The sequence below is a fragment of the Ictalurus punctatus genome, unplaced genomic scaffold, assembly GCF_001660625.3.
Source record: "Ictalurus punctatus breed USDA103 unplaced genomic scaffold, Coco_2.0 Super-Scaffold_100056, whole genome shotgun sequence".
Classification (NCBI taxonomy): domain Eukaryota; kingdom Metazoa; phylum Chordata; class Actinopteri; order Siluriformes; family Ictaluridae; genus Ictalurus; species Ictalurus punctatus.
The window spans coordinates 3,366,012-3,382,202 of NW_026521088.1; the positions used below are offsets into that span (position 1 = coordinate 3,366,012).

The 16,191-nt window shown below is 38.0% G+C and overlaps 3 protein-coding genes and 1 long non-coding RNA gene across 4 annotated transcripts; 3 read left to right on the forward strand and 1 right to left on the reverse strand.

The window, feature by feature from the left end:
• Positions 1-2,619: 2,619 nt before the first annotated feature.
• Positions 2,620-3,419, reverse strand: LOC128630373 (vigilin-like). The gene has a single exon (XM_053678838.1). It carries the CDS (start codon positions 3,310-3,312, stop codon positions 2,620-2,622), a length of 693 nt encoding a protein of 230 aa, XP_053534813.1. The 5' UTR covers positions 3,313-3,419.
• Positions 3,420-9,572: 6,153 nt separating this feature from the next.
• Positions 9,573-10,085, forward strand: LOC128630374 (histone H2A). The gene has a single exon (XM_053678839.1). The coding sequence runs from the start codon at positions 9,699-9,701 to the stop codon at positions 10,083-10,085; it is 387 nt and encodes a 128-aa protein (XP_053534814.1). The 5' UTR covers positions 9,573-9,698.
• A 611-nt stretch (positions 10,086-10,696) lies between these two features.
• On the forward strand, positions 10,697-11,221 carry LOC128630459 (histone H3). The gene has a single exon (XM_053678965.1). The coding sequence runs from the start codon at positions 10,740-10,742 to the stop codon at positions 11,148-11,150; it is 411 nt and encodes a 136-aa protein (XP_053534940.1). The 5' UTR covers positions 10,697-10,739; the 3' UTR covers positions 11,151-11,221.
• Positions 11,222-14,270: 3,049 nt separating this feature from the next.
• Positions 14,271-15,970, forward strand: LOC128630467 (uncharacterized). Its single transcript, XR_008394852.1, has 3 exons — positions 14,271-15,293; positions 15,396-15,513; positions 15,715-15,970. It is a non-coding gene; the product is annotated as an uncharacterized LOC128630467 (long non-coding RNA).
• Positions 15,971-16,191: the final 221 nt, after the last annotated feature.

Below are 16,191 nucleotides of genomic sequence, written 5' to 3' on the forward strand. Positions count from 1 at the left end.
ACGATAATCATCCTGAACGGGTTAAAAAAAGAAGACAGAGCTTAATAGTAATATCATGTCAGATTTCTTACCCAGAATACCGCTTCTGGGGAAATTGCCGTTCCCGAGGGTGGACACACGAGGGCAGTCAAACTCCATCCAGCACAAGACACAACGCCGCCTGGAACAGAAGGCAGATTTGGGCTACTGTACACAGACACAGCTCATCGGCGTTATTACTGTGCATTGTCTAGTTTTCACATAAGGACAATACACGGCTCTTCTGCACTGTTCATCATCTAAAAAACAAACATTATGTAATATACATAGCAGTATATTTATCATAAAGTTCACTCATTAATAACGAATAATAAACATTTCTATAACCCCCCCCCCCCCCATGTTGATAGAAATATAAAGCATATATATATATATATATATATATATATATATATATATATATATGAAAGGAAATTCTCTTATATCATTTACTCTCTTATATTATGAACTGCTATCAAATACCTATGATGAATAATTTAATTACCTCTTTGAATAAGCTGATCACTTGCCATCTTTATTATAGTAGACTTATTTTGTAGTATGACCCTGGGTGCTGTGTGTTTTGTCTAAATCTGTCTGGCCCCTGCACCAGTAGTAACTGTCCACGCACTGCTTCTTATCAATGTGTATAAATACTCTTGGTTTGCATGAATAAACTCGGACGTCTCCGTGAGCATGCATGTGTCCGTGTGTGTTCACTTAGGCTCCCCAGATCTTAAAGGCTCTGAGAAAAACCACACCTTCTAGCTCATAGCAGCACAGAACTAAAAGTTAATAGAAGTAAATAATTGTAGAACAGGCTGAAAGGGCTGACGGAGATCTGAAGACATAAATATGAGATTCCATGAGATACTTGGAAATCTAACTATATATATATATATATATATATATATATATATATATATATATATATATATATATATATATATGTCCCCTTCTCTCTGTACCACGTTCTAAATATTCAATCTGCCCAAGAAAGAAAATTTGCTGTTTTCTGAGGCGAAGAAGTGGCTCTTAAAAGAGCCTTTGTGTATATTAGACGAAGTTGTGGTTTACACGCGTTCTCCGCGAATACGCCGGGCCAGCTGAATATCCTTGGGCATGATGGTCACTCTCTTGGCGTGCGTTCTCTAGTTTTGACATATCAAAAACAGTACACGGAGCTTCTGAACTGTTTACCAGCATTATTATTATTATTATTATTATTATTATTATTATTATTATTATTATTACATTTTTAAAGAACATACCCTCGATTCTTGACATGGAAATGTTGTTTGTAAGTTTACATTGAAATAATATATCCAGATATCTGTACAGCTGCTTTGTGACAATGTCCATTATTAAAACACCCTACATAAACTAACAAAATGCAAAGGTTAGATACAGCAATGATTTAATACAACTCCGTTCAAATTCAATTCAATTCAATTCAATTTTATTTGTATAGCGCTTTTTACAATAGACATTGTCTCAAAGCAGCTTTACAGAAATATCAACACGGTATACAGATATTAAAGGTGTGAATTTATCCCAACTGAGCAAGCCACTGAGTGGCGACGGTGGCAAGGAAAAACTCCCTAAGATGTTTTAAGAGGAAGAAACCTTGAGAGGAACCCGACTCAGAAGGGAACCCATCCTCATCTGGGTAACAACAGATATTTTGAAAAAGTTCATTATTGATTTATATGAAGTCTGTATGGCGTTAGGAGCAGCCGTAGTCCCAGCAGTCTGGAATTAAAGAAGATTTGAGCTCCATCCAGAGGCAGAAAGGATCTGGATCTCTAGTATCTCCATAAATTCGTGTGGGGCTCGGCGAAAGGAGAGAGGGAGAAAGTAGAACAGAATCTAGTCAGGGTAGGCTTGAGTAAACAAATACGTTTTAAGCTTAGACTTAAACATTGAGACTGTGTCTGAGTCCCGAACACTAATAGGAAGACTGTTCCATAACTGTGGGGCTCTATAAGAGAAAGCTCTTCCCCCTGCTGCAGCCTTCACTATTCGAGGTACCGTCAAATAGCCTGCATCTTTTGATCAAATGCATACAGAGGCCTGCTCAGACACCACAGCGTTTAAAAACTCGACATTCGCGGCGTCATAAACGGGGAAAATGGTCACGCATACCACCAGGACAGGTCTAGAACTCTGGACGCTGCTCCGATTTCACTATATATGTGCGCGCGCCGGCCAGACAGACGGAAAGAGACACGGTATACAGACAGCACACCAACACATTTAAAGCATATTCACACATGATGATGATGATGATGATGATGATGATGATGATGATGATAAATAGTTTGATATTTCTGTAAAGTTGCTTTGAGACAATGTCTATTGTAAAAGCGCTATACAAATAAATAAAAATTGAATTGACAAATATACTGCTATGTATATTTTATAATGTTAAAGTACACAAATTGATTTGTAATATGAAAATATTAATGTATTTCTAATGTTATTAGAAATTTCATTCTCATCACTGCTTCATGTGTTCCCTACGTGGCCTCATCTACTTCACTCGAGAATATCCACAAATAGGGAAGAACATTACAAAGATAAAGGTAAAGTATACAATAATTATTTGGAGGGCCCACGGGGTTCCTCAGGGTTGGCTGCTGCAGTGCCCGATGGCTTCATGTAGGCCATCTTGGCCTCATTTTCCACCACATCAGCCATACATTCCTCTTCCAAGTTCAGGAGATGATCTATGGCTTCATCAACCATCTCTGGACGGCCAGTTACAGTAACCAAATTGGGATCTGCAGCTCCGCTCTGAGGAAACCGAAGATCAACTTTAAATTCATCCATGATTTTGTGGATACCCTTGGTACGAGCACCAATAATGCGTGCATGAACTCTGCTGTCCAAGGTAATGTCCTCAGATATAATTTCCTCCAGTTCATCAACAATGCCTTGGATAGCATCACATGCTGCTATAGCATTCTGCTCATAGCCGGTGATGCTGATCTGGTCCTGGTTCTCGTCATATTTCTCAGGGAACTGGATGTTGACATCATGGTCAGTATGGATCTGGGTGATTATGGCACCCTTGCGAGCAATGATCTTGGGATGATATTTGGGATCCACAGTTATGGTCAACTTGAAGCTCCTGAGAGCCCGATCCTCCTGTTCAGCCTGCAGCTCTTTGATGCGCTCAAGAAGCCCTTCTTTAGCATGGTCCAGGTGAGTGGCAAGGCCTGTAACGGAAATTATGTCGGACTGGAGCTCAGGAGCAGGCACTTGAATATTGACCTCAAATTCATCCATCATTTTGCAAATGCCACTTCCTTTCTGCCCAGTGATGTAGCGATGAAGCTCAAAAGGCACTTCTCCTTCAATGCTCACATGTACCAGAACCTTCAGGGCTTCCACTGCAGCCTCACGTCTCCATATAATATTTCTTGGCCAACTACCACAAACTTGGAACAGAATACCCCTTCTGGGAAACTGCTGTTCCCGAGTTTGGACACACGAGGGCAGTCAAGCTCCATCCAGCACAACGCCGCCTGAAACAGAAAGTAGCTTTGGGCTATTTTACACTGACGCAGCTCATCAGCGTTATTACTGTGCATTGTCTAGTTTTCACGTATCAAGGACAATACACGGAGCTTCTGAACTGTTTAACAGCATCATCATTATGATTTAATTTTTAACGAACGCACCCTCTTCTCTAGACATGGAAATGTTGGGGTTTTTTAAGTTTACATTGTCACACAGCAGCTGTACACATATCTGGATATATTATTTCAATGTCCATTCTTAAACACAGATGAACAAACAAAGAAACTAACCACATGAAAAGTTTAGATAGACCAATGATTAAATACTACTCCGTTCGAATGAATACAGAGGCCAGCTCTGATACCACAACGTTTAAAAACCTCGACATTCGCGGCGTCATAAAGGGAACAACCGTCAAGCATACCATCAGGAAACTTATAGAACTCTGAACGTGACGTCATAACAGATCTTATGGCTCGCTGCTCCGATTTGACTATATATGTCTGTGCGCGCGCGCCGGGGAGACTGACCTAGACACGGTACAAGGACAGAACACAACACATTTAAAACATATTAACACATTAACATTATATCATGTACATAGCAGTATAGTTATCATAATAAAGTACACAAATTTACTGCTAATAGTAACATTATTAATGTCTTTCTAATCTTATTAGTCATTTCATTCTCATCACTGCTCCTACATAACTTCATGTGTTCCCTAGGTGGCCTCGTCTATTTCACTCGAGAATATCCACAAATAGGGAAGAACATTACAGAGATAAAGGCTTAAAATTGCTTGAATGATAAAAAGTCAATAAATACGAAATCACTAGCTAAATTTAAAGGGTTTATTTTCTACAGAACATGAATACAATCCTTTCACTCAAAATAGGACTCCCCGCTGCAGACCCTCCTCCAACGTTTTCAAAAAAGCTCCTAGCGTCATATCTAGCGACTTTTTAGACAAACCTTAGCTACTTTCTGTAGAAGAGAATGGCCAGTACTGCCCGGTGAGTGTGAGGTCCTGCTTTCCCCCGGAGAAACGCCTCTCTCTGCGGCTACTCTGTTCAGTGAGGGGCAGAGAGGAGCAGCACATTCATTCACTTCTAACTTTCTCTCTGAGAGATTATTTTACATGGAAATATAGCACGAAATCACAGTGCACCCGTTGTCTGTAACTTATGTTGTGGTGGTTTAGTCAGATAACGTCACGGTTATAAAATCAGGATTTTAGCAGTGTAGATCAGCAGCTTGGAAAAGGTTTGAAAGTGACTGCTGGTGAACATGTAGTCTCTTATTGGGCCGTGGTTCAGTCACTATTTCATACTCGTCCTGTTGTCTGACAACAGAAACAGAAAAAATACATAAATGAAAACAGCTTTATTGGGAATTTGGCTGTAAAAGGCTGACTTTAGGCAGAATGAAAATACGATGTAATGATGTAATGAATATGCTAATTAGTGCATGACATCATCTAGAAACGTGTGGACACAGTGCTCCTGTCACTCACTTGGAGTATTTTAACATTATAGTGAAGATTAATCAGTGCCTGGGAAATACAAATTTAGTCCATCACGGCTGGGAAAAGGAGCTATATTAAAATTGGCTGTGTTTTTATTATTATTATTAATACTAATAATATTTTTTTGGAATTTAAAAAGAAGAAATAAAGAATATGTTTGAATGACATCTCTTGTATAGTCCGTGAAAACAAAAGCATACACAGTATTTGAAAAGTGCTTGAAAGTCCTGGAATTTCATTATGAAGCATCTGTACAGACCCTGTTATATGTACTATGTGATTGATGCATTAAACATGCCTCTTGATTTCTGGGTTTAGCATAGTTATACTTCGGTTTGAGTTTAAAACAATAGCTAGATTTACTAGGTATTTACTAGGTAGAATATTGCTAGTTAAGTTTCTCTCACAAATATTATTGAGTAGATAAAGTATATTCAGTAGCTTTTCTGGGATAGTGAGAATTTAGGTTAATATAGTAGAAAACAAAACACTCAGATTATCCTGGTTATAAGAACTGCTCATTCATCTGTACACCTTTACAGTTTTGACTGCAGATATATCATCAGCTTTATTGAACAACACTCAGAATCCTTGTCACCTCCCAGCCAATCAGTCATCACAGTCATGATGAATTTTTGTATGGTTGGAAGCATGTTTAAAACACGAGATCATGTAAGAATGAGGTTTTACTCACTGGCATAAATGTGTTCACTTTAAACTTTGTTCCTTCCCTTAAACACTTACCTGATTGTGAATTTCCAATGTTTGTAGAATGATGATTCTCAGTACAGCACATTACCAAATATTGATGGGATTTTAATTAATTTATTTATTTGTGACAATTATGGGATTTTCTAATTTATATAATATGTGAACATTTTTTTTTTTACATGATTTTGCACCTTATCTTATTTGGCTCATCAAGGTTCAGAGCATTCCATTCTCTTAAATCAACATTTCCCATTGTTAGTATCAGAATCTTATTTAACATGCAACATATTCAATAATCTGTAACTAAGACTCAATAAAGAAATTCTCATTACACAGTGTCCAGAATGTCTCTGAAACACTTCAGCCTATGATTAGCCATGGATTCCTGGGAGGACACTGTAGCAGTCTCTGAGGATTTCTTCTTATCACTTCACTGTAAAAAAAACAACAACAAAAAACAAAACAAAAAAAACAACCCCAAACCATTAAATGCTGGCTTCATCTTCTTTTAATTTGATTGTCAGTGCTCAACTCAAACCAACAGCAGTATTATTAATAATATCAGGAATGATTGTGTCTAAAATCAACCACTGATTATATCCCACTTGTTTGTTTCTAGATTGTATGATTTATTTAGCCAAATCTAAACTCACTTCTCCATTTGTGTAACTGGATACTCAGAATAATGAAATTTCACTCTGGTTTCCATCCACCACCACCCCCCTTCCATTTTCTACATCTCCTATCATACAGGAACCTTGAGCCTATCCCAGAGATCATAGGGCACAGGACAGGGTACACCCTGGACAGGGTACCAGTCCATCGCAAGGCACACTCACATACACATTCACGCACCCATTCATACACTACAGACACTTTGGACATGCCAATCAGCCTACCATGCATGTCCTTGGACAGGGGTCATGCAGCAGGCCAACAACCCTAAGCACAAAAAGCACATAAGGGTCCACCGAAGTATGGTTAAAAGAGAATAAAATTCATGTTTCAGAATTTGCCAAGTCAATGTCCTGACCTTAATCCAATAGAAATGTTGTGGAAGGATCACAAACAAGCAGGTCATGTCAGGAAAATCACCAGCATTCCAGAGTTGAAGCTGTTCTGTACTGAGAAACGAGCTAAAATTCTTACAAGCCAATGTGCAGGACTGATCAACAGTAAAAACAGGGAAAATGTTTAGTTTCGGTTATTTCTGACCAAGGGGTTCACACCATATGCTGAAAGCAAAGATTCACATAGGATCACATAATAGAAAGAAAACATTCTACACACCGTTATACCACCAGCAGCAGTCTGGACTGTTGACACAAGGCAGGTTCATGCTGCTGATGCCAATGTCTGACCCTATCATCTACATGTCACAACAGAAATCAAGATTCATCAAATCAGGCAATGTTTTTCCATGCTTCAACTGTCCAGTTCCAGTGAGTCCACACCCACTCTAGCCTCAGGTTCCTGTTCTTGGCTCACAGACAGGAGTGGAACCTAATATGGTTGTAGCTTATCCACCTCATTTGGTTAGACATATTGTATGTTGCAAGAGGGTTTTCTGCTCCCCACACTTGTAAAGAATTATCATTACCATAGCCTTCCTGTCAGCTCGAACCAGTCTGTCCATTCTCCTCTGTCCTCTCTCATCAACAAGTTGTTTGTTTTTCTCCACCATTCTGTGTAAACTCAAGAGATTGCTGTCTGTGAAAATCCCAGATCAGCCTCTAAAATTCTCAAACCAGCTCGTCTGGCACCAACATTCATACCATCATCACTGAGATCACTGAGATTCTGATGTTTGTGTGAATATTAACTGCATTGCGCAGCTGCCACATGAATTAGTTAAGTTCTTTTTCAAACACATCCTGCAGAAGCAAATAAGATCGGCACTCCATCTGCTTTGAGTAGCCTAATGCAAAATGTATTCAAAATACTATTTTTCCTAAAACAGATCATTAAGAACTCCCAAACACCTGAAATTGGATTCAAGGCACTGTATACAGTGTTACCACCATTGAAATCACCATTTAATTACATATGCTTCAACAGTCAAAATATATAATAAATAAATACATTATTATTATTATTATTATTATTATTATTATTATTATTATTATTATTGTTATTATTATAATCATTATTATTATTATTATTATTATTATTATTACTATTAATAATAATAATAATAATAATAACAATAATAATAATAATAATAATAATATGTGTAATTTATATAGCTCCCTACTCATAACCAATGTCGCTTTACAATTACAATGTTTCAACAAAACATGGAACATGCGGTAGACTAGATTTGAGAAAAAATATGATTTATAGTTTACAAAGAAATATTAAATTTCTCATCAAAACACGATTTCACTGTTTATGCTAAGCTTAATTTACACAAGTTTCTAATTACAAGATTGATTTATATAAAGTGAGCGTGATCGATTCATGTAGTATTAATGTAAACCCATTACATTATGAAATCTTGTGGGGATGTTGGCACTAATAGGTACTATAACTATAGTATTTAAATTAACATGATTCAAAGGTGTGTGATAGAATAGCACAGTGTTTTAATAAATTCAATGCTAATGAATATTATGTGCTATTATTAATGAATATTATCCTGGTGTCTAATATTATTTTTTGAGAACAGTTTCATATTAAAATACAATGAATCTGCACATTTTAACAGTTCAAATGGAGAAGTTATTAATGTTTTGTCACAGTAATGATTCTGTGTCTCATTGCCAAAAATGAAAACTTCTTAACTCTGAAAGTCAATTAAACAATGTTTGAAGGAGAATCTATAATAAATGCATCATCAGATGACTAAAGGGAATGCTGGATGATCCGTCACATCAGTTTTAGCCTGACATTTTTGCTTTTGCGTCACACATTTGTACAACGGTTTTTATGAATCAGACATTGATTGATTCATAAATCAATTATCTCGCTGGATAAAACCTATACCTATATTATATATGTATATATTTATGTATGTATAAAATGTAAATGGAAGCTTTTTGCTTCATGTTTTTTTAAACTTTGCTGTAGACTGTCGTTTGAGTCAAACTTATTTGCATTTGAAGAACACAAAGTGCATTTGCCTTTTAAATAAACTAAATAACCATTTAGTGATACACCAAGTGGACAGGTTAGAGTTTAAAGGGTCAAAGAAATGACTTTCTGATCTATGTCGAAGAAGGTAAGAAATTCTGATTTCAAGTATCAAACAGATTTCAAGTATTTAAAAAAAATCTCATTTTACAGTACACTATGATTGATTTAATATCACTTGTAAATTGTCATCATTTAAAAAGACAATACCTTTTATAGATTAAAAACACAACCTATCAAATGTTCAATTTGATTTTTGACAATTTGACAATTCATTTTCAGTCAAGCTTTATGGAATCAAAGCAATACACGTTAGAAACATTCAATAGTATGGATACGCATATCTACTACATATCATGTACACATAGCCACAAGCTGATGCTGATTTTAGTACAGTAGAATAGAATCCTGATCGTGATTCCTAAACGTCATTCCTGATCTCCAAAACGATCACAGAATATGTAGGATAACATATTGATACATAATAAATCAATGTTAATGATAAGAATAAATAAATTCAGTATATAGTTGTTACTTCGTGCTTTTGTATGAATATTCCCTTCTGTCTGTTTTCATTCGCGCGCTCTCTCTCACACACACACACAAGCACACAAGCACAAACAGTGATGGGAGGGGTGACGCTGGAATTCGACGGCCTGTTTGTGATTGGCTAATCTGCCACTGCGTTCTTAGCGAATAAGAGAGTGGCCGTTTTGTCTATATCACGGAGAGCTCGGGGTGGAACGTTTATTTCGGAGTTGTTAGAACAGATTTGAGCATCAAGATGAGTGGCAGAGGAAAAACCGGCGGAAAAGCTAGAGCTAAGGCCAAGACTCGTTCATCCAGGGCTGGACTTCAGTTCCCCGTGGGACGTGTGCACAGGCTTCTGCGTAAAGGCAACTATGCCGAGCGCGTCGGTGCCGGTGCTCCGGTCTACTTGGCAGCAGTGTTGGAGTATCTGACCGCTGAGATCCTGGAGTTGGCCGGTAACGCCGCCCGTGATAACAAGAAGACCCGTATCATTCCCCGCCACTTGCAGCTCGCCGTGCGTAACGACGAGGAACTGAACAAACTGCTCGGCGGAGTGACCATAGCTCAAGGTGGTGTGTTGCCCAACATTCAGGCTGTGCTTCTGCCTAAAAAGACCGAGAAGGCCGTCAAGACTAAGTAAACTCGTCCACTGCTGCTTTGTCAGCACCCAAAGGCTCTTTTAAGAGCCACCATCTTTGCTTCAAAAGTGCAATTTTACACCCGTTTTTCTACTGAAAGTGTGCACTAGAAAGTCCGCACGTTTGAAATGAAAACAGAAGCGTTATACTTTGCTAATAATTATGTGATGACGTTAAGTAGTAGTAGTAATAATAGTGGTAGTTAGCGTGTTGTCTAAATTAAATCTGAGGGGTGAAATTGTGCACTTTTAAGACAGCATATTTATAAATAAAAAAAGGACGATAATTTTGTAGTCATGATTTAATACCATATTTAAGTAATGACTATAAGAACAATAGCAGTTAGCGTGCTGGTTAAATTAAGTCTGAGGAGTGAAAATGGTTTGTGAAGGCGTTGTGTGTGTTTCTAATGAACAAAGCATTTGTGTTAGAGAGAGCGCCAATAGAATAGAATTGTGGCGGGCGTCTTATGTTTCGAACGGTGGCAGAGAAGACGGTCCAATAGTCAACAGGTGACGTAAAACGTTCTATCGAATAGCAGACGAGCGCGTTCGAGACGCCCAATCAGCGCAGGGCGGCGTTATGGCTTAAAAAGGCCGCGTTCGCGCGCGCTGTTTATTCTGTTTTTCTGTCCGCGAAGTGCAGAGTTTGACGCTATGGCAAGAACCAAGCAGACCGCCCGTAAGTCCACCGGTGGCAAGGCGCCAAGGAAGCAGCTCGCCACTAAGGCTGCCCGCAAGAGCGCGCCGGCTACCGGCGGCGTGAAGAAGCCTCACCGTTACAGGCCTGGCACCGTGGCTCTGAGGGAGATCCGTCGTTATCAGAAGTCTACTGAGCTGCTCATCCGCAAGCTGCCCTTCCAGCGCCTGGTGAGAGAAATCGCTCAGGACTTCAAGACCGACTTGCGTTTCCAGAGCTCGGCCGTCATGGCCCTGCAGGAAGCGAGCGAGGCATACCTGGTCGGTCTGTTCGAGGACACCAACCTGTGCGCTATCCACGCCAAGAGAGTGACCATCATGCCCAAGGATATTCAGCTGGCCCGCCGTATTCGCGGAGAACGCGCTTAAACCACAACTCCGTCTAATATACACAAAGGCTCTTTTAAGAGCCACTTCCTCGTCTCAGAAAACAGCAAATTTTCTTTCTTGGGCAGTTTAAGTATTAGAACGTGGTACAGGGAGAAGGAACAGTAATAATAATGTGTGTATATATGTGTATGTGTACATATGTGTACACATATGTATGTGTACATATGTGTATGTGTGTGTAAATGAAGTGCGCGGCTTTCTATTTTTATCCACATTAGAAAGGTTGGTTATTCATTTTGCATTTTCATGACAAGTATAGACATGAGTATTACGTAATGTTTGTTTTTATAGATGAGCCGTTAATTGTGGTTATGTCCGAACAATACAATGCACAGTAATGAGCTGTGTCTGTAAAATAGCTCAAACCTACCTTCTGTTTCGGGCAGCGTTGTGCTGGATGGAGCTTGACTGCCCCCGTGTGTCCAAACTCGGGAACGGCAATTTTCTAGAAGCGGATTTCTGGGCAAGAACTATTACATGATATTATTATTAATCTCTCTCTTCCCTTTTGTCCCGTCCATGATAATTATTGTTGTTCTTTAAGAGCCACTTCATCGTCTCAGAAAACAGAAAATTTTCTTTCTTCGGCAGTTTCATTATTAGAATGTGGTACAGAGATAAAATGACACTTTTATGTTTATATATATATATATATATGTGTGTGTGTGTGTGTGTGTATATGTATGTATATATATATATATATATATATATATATATATATATATATATATATATATATATATATATATATATATATATATATATATATATGCATGTATGTGTATATATGTATGCATGTATGTGTATATATGTTTAAATTATGTACAAGGTTTTATATTAAATATAGTGCTATGAATATTAATGTTTGTTTATATAGATGAGCCGTTAATTGTGGTTATGTCCGAACAACACAATGCACAGTAATGAGCTGTGTGTAAAATAGCCCAAACCTACCTTCAGTTTCAGGCGGCCTTGTGTATTGCGCTAGATGGAGCTTGACTGCCCTCGTGTGGCCAAACTCGGGAACGGCGATTTTCTAGAAGCGGATTTCTGGGCAAGAACTATTACATGATATTATTATTAATCTCTCTCTTCCCTTTTGTCCCGTCCATGATAATTATTGTTGTTCTTTAACAATTGTAGACATGAGCTCATGTTAAAATGAATAAATAGGGAATAAAATGGTAATAACCATATATATTCTCGAGCGAAATAGACGAGGCCACCTAGGGAACACATGAAGTTATGTAGGAGCAGTGATGAGAATGAAATGACTAATAATATTAAGAAAGACATTAATAATGTTAATATTAGCAATTAATTTGTGTAATTTATTATGATAACTATACTGCTATGTACATGATATAATGTTAATGTGTTAATATGTTTTAAATGTGTGTTGTGTTCTGTCCTTATACCGTGTCTAGGTCAGTCTCCCCGGCGCGCGCGCACAGACATATGTAGTCAAATCGGAGGAGCGAGTCATAAGATCCGTTATGACGTCACGTTCAGAGTTCTATAAGTTTCCTGATGGTATGCTTGACGGTTGTTCCCTTTATGACGCCGCGAATGTCGAGGTTTTTAAACGTTGTGGTATCTGAGCTGGCCTCTTTAATCTCTTTAATCATTGGTCTATCTAACCTTTTCATGTGCTTAGTTTCTTTGTTTGTTCATCTGTCGTGTTTAAGAATGGACATTGAAATAATATATCCAGATATGTGTACAGCTGCTTTGTGACAATGTAAACTTAAAAAAAAAAACATTTCCATGTCTAGAGAATTAGGTATGTTCTTTAAAAAAATAAATCATAATGATGATGCTGTTAAACATTTCAGAAGCTCCGTGTATTGTCCTTGATACGTGAAAACTAGACAATGCACAGTAATAACACTGATGAGCTGCGTCAGTGTAAAATAGCCCAAAGCTACCTTCTGTTTCAGGCGGCGTTGTGCTGGATGGAGCTTGACTGCCCTCGTGTGTCCAAACTCAGGAACGGCAGTTTCCCTGAAGGGGTATTCTGTTCCAAGTTTTGTGGTAGTTAGCCAAGAAATATTACGATTACTATTACTCTCTCTCTCCCCCTTTTTAAACCCGTTCATGATAATTATTGTATACATTACCTTTATTTTTGTGATGTTCTTCCCTATTTGTGGATATTCTCGAGTGAAATAGACGAGGCCATGTAGGGAACACATGAAGTTACCTAGGAGCAGAGTCTAAAATATCTTTTTGAAGAACCTCAAACTATTATAATTTGCTATACTATTGATCATTACGTTACATCCATCTTATTCGTATATGGAAAGTACTTAATGAAGATAATATACTTTAGATTTTTTTTATGTAACCATTCAAGTATTTGTTGAAATGCTTTTGTTACTGATAAATACATGTACATTTAAATTGATTTTGTTCTGTCTGTGATTTTGTAGATCTGGATGTTCAGCTGGTCTCAGATCAAGCATCCTCCTCTGTACTGACTCCACTATCCCCAGCTTCATCCCATTCATTAGATTCCACAATTGTCCTGGAGTCCAGAAGAAAGAGTAGGAACGCAACAGGGTTAATGGAGCAGAATGAAACAAAACAGGTAAGCTTTGAATAAATGCATTTAAAATCCTCAATTACGTAATTGTTTATTATTGATACTTATCTGTTGAAGTATTTTGTAAATGTATTCTCGACATAAAGGAAAGGCATTAAAAATCCTCTTAAATTTCCATGAGCGTGTCATAACGATGTAAGATGTTTTGACAGAAAGTTGATTGTGTTCTGAGGGCCAATCCAAAGGGTGAGGAAATCTTCAAGGAGTATGAAAAGACCAAAACACTAACATGTCTGCAGCCAGGACGTTCACCATCTGTTTACGTGTGGCATATGTTAGAGCTACATGGGTAAGAATTGGAGGTCACTTCCCTCCCTTTATTATCACAACAGATTCATGTGGCACAGATAAAGAATGCTATTCTGTGTTGCTATAAAAGGGGAATTTATCCTTTAACTTCTTGCAAAACATACACACTTGCAAAGTAAATTGATTTATTTTGAAAGGATGATTCCATGGTCAAGTGTGAAGACCAATTATGCACTGGGAATTGTGACACTTTTTCCATAGCTCCAAGATCCTTTCTCCAAACATGGATATGTAAGTTCTGTCAGAAAACCCAAACCAGTGTGTGTGTTTATATTTTCTTCCCTTTTATAGTTTTAAAGTTAAAATGATCTTGTTTTAGATGAGTGTTTATAGGTTGCTCAGCTTTGTATTTTCCACTTGTTTTTGTAATTTTATATAGTCATTGTGTGAACTTATTGTGTTGAGTAATTCATTCTTGAAGCCAAGAACGAGATGCCTCTGTTTGGGTCTTTTCTTAAACAGGAACACTACTATGATCCTTTAGGGTAATACTGGCTTCATTGCATGCAGGATCAAGACAGTTCAACATAACACCTGTGCTGGCTCCCGGTGTTATTCCAAGACTGTTCTTCAGGATGGTCCAAAAAACAGACAAGAATCTCTGTTAACTTGTCAACAGCGATTTGGTGAGGAGTGCAGGGAGGCGATATCTACAATACGATATTTCACTGATGAGAAGATGAGCGACTTTCCAGTATTGACCGAAGATGGTCGGTGAGGATGCATCATCTTCTGTCCTGGATTTGTTCACTTGTTTCCTTGCTGTATCTGGATTGGTAAGAAAATATTTAGCTTTGGAAGTAGTTTTGAAAAGGAAATGACCTTCTCTGTAGTTATTAAAGGAGTTCACTGGTACAGTAGAGAAAGGAGTTGTTCAGTGATCACCATAACAACAACAGGCCGGTCCAAACTGAGAAATTCAACGTTCTAATCTTTTATATCCCAAATGTATGCATAAATAACACAGCAGATCTTAATTTTTAGTATTTGACCTTTTATCCATTTATGTCCGTTGTGTTTAAACCTGTATGAACCTTGTTTAAAGATCTACCACGATTTCTCTATGATGTTTGGTGACAAAGTGTCTCAGAAGTTCCTGGCAATGTGGTCAATATTCTTCAAGCCAAAAATCATTGCAGACTGCAAGACTCTTAAGAATATGGGCGAGCTGCTGTCAGGAACTGAACCTGAATCTGAGGACTACAATGGTCAGTATAAACTGTTTTGTATTTTAAAAATGTTCCAGTCTTTAAAAAAATAATTAAAGAGAGATCATTTAATTATTTTATGATGTCTTTACGATGGGACAGCGACATGTCCTCAATCCTTTTGCAGCTGCATCTGCTCCCACTAACCTCAAGAGGCCAGAAAAAAATATCCAAGATCAGTTCTGCTCAAGCAACCAGCCATCTTGTGAGCTGTCTTAAGGTATGCAAAAGTTAATATTTAAACATCAGATCTTAATTTTAAGGAGCTCTTGAGGTGTAGGTTATTTTGGGATTCTGAGACCTGCATCTCATTTTGCTTACTCCACCTGCAAACAAGATGTGACGGTGCTAGTGATAATGTAAAAAACATGCAAAGAGTTTTATTTTCATATTTATTTTATGTCCCTTTGCTGACCTTCAGGAAGGAGCCAGTGTGAATACCTTCATTGAGAGTGCTGACACAAGACAACCATTTCTCCTCTGCATCGGTGAGCGAAAGAAGGATATCCCAAAGTTCTACATTATTATCGACCAAAAGGCGATCCCATGTAAGGCGCACACATCAGTGGCAGCTTTTGATGAACTGTTCAAAGTTCACTATGTCTTCAGTTTCTCATATGATAAAGCTCTTTGTGATTTCTACACATTTATCCAAACCACTATCTATAACATCGATGTCAGAATAGCAATGGAGAGCCTGCGTGTTAAAGAACTTCGAGCATGATTGCTGCAGCGAGATTAACTGCCTTGAAGATGTTCACATGTTTTGAATGTAAAGCATACCTCAGAACTTGTTTGGCTCTTCGTCAACCTTTAAAATTTCAACATGGTTTATATCCTAGCAAAAAGTTACATTTAAAATGTGGAGAGCCAGGTCGCCTGTTACCATTTTGTACAT

Excerpts from the sequence above, each read along its gene's own strand:
- LOC128630373 (XM_053678838.1), bottom strand. The coding sequence starts at position 3,312 with ATGATGGATGAATTTGAGGTCAATATTCAAGTGCCTGCTCCTGAGCTC.
- LOC128630374 (XM_053678839.1), top strand. The coding sequence starts at position 9,699 with ATGAGTGGCAGAGGAAAAACCGGCGGAAAAGCTAGAGCTAAGGCCAAG.
- LOC128630459 (XM_053678965.1), top strand. The coding sequence starts at position 10,740 with ATGGCAAGAACCAAGCAGACCGCCCGTAAGTCCACCGGTGGCAAGGCG.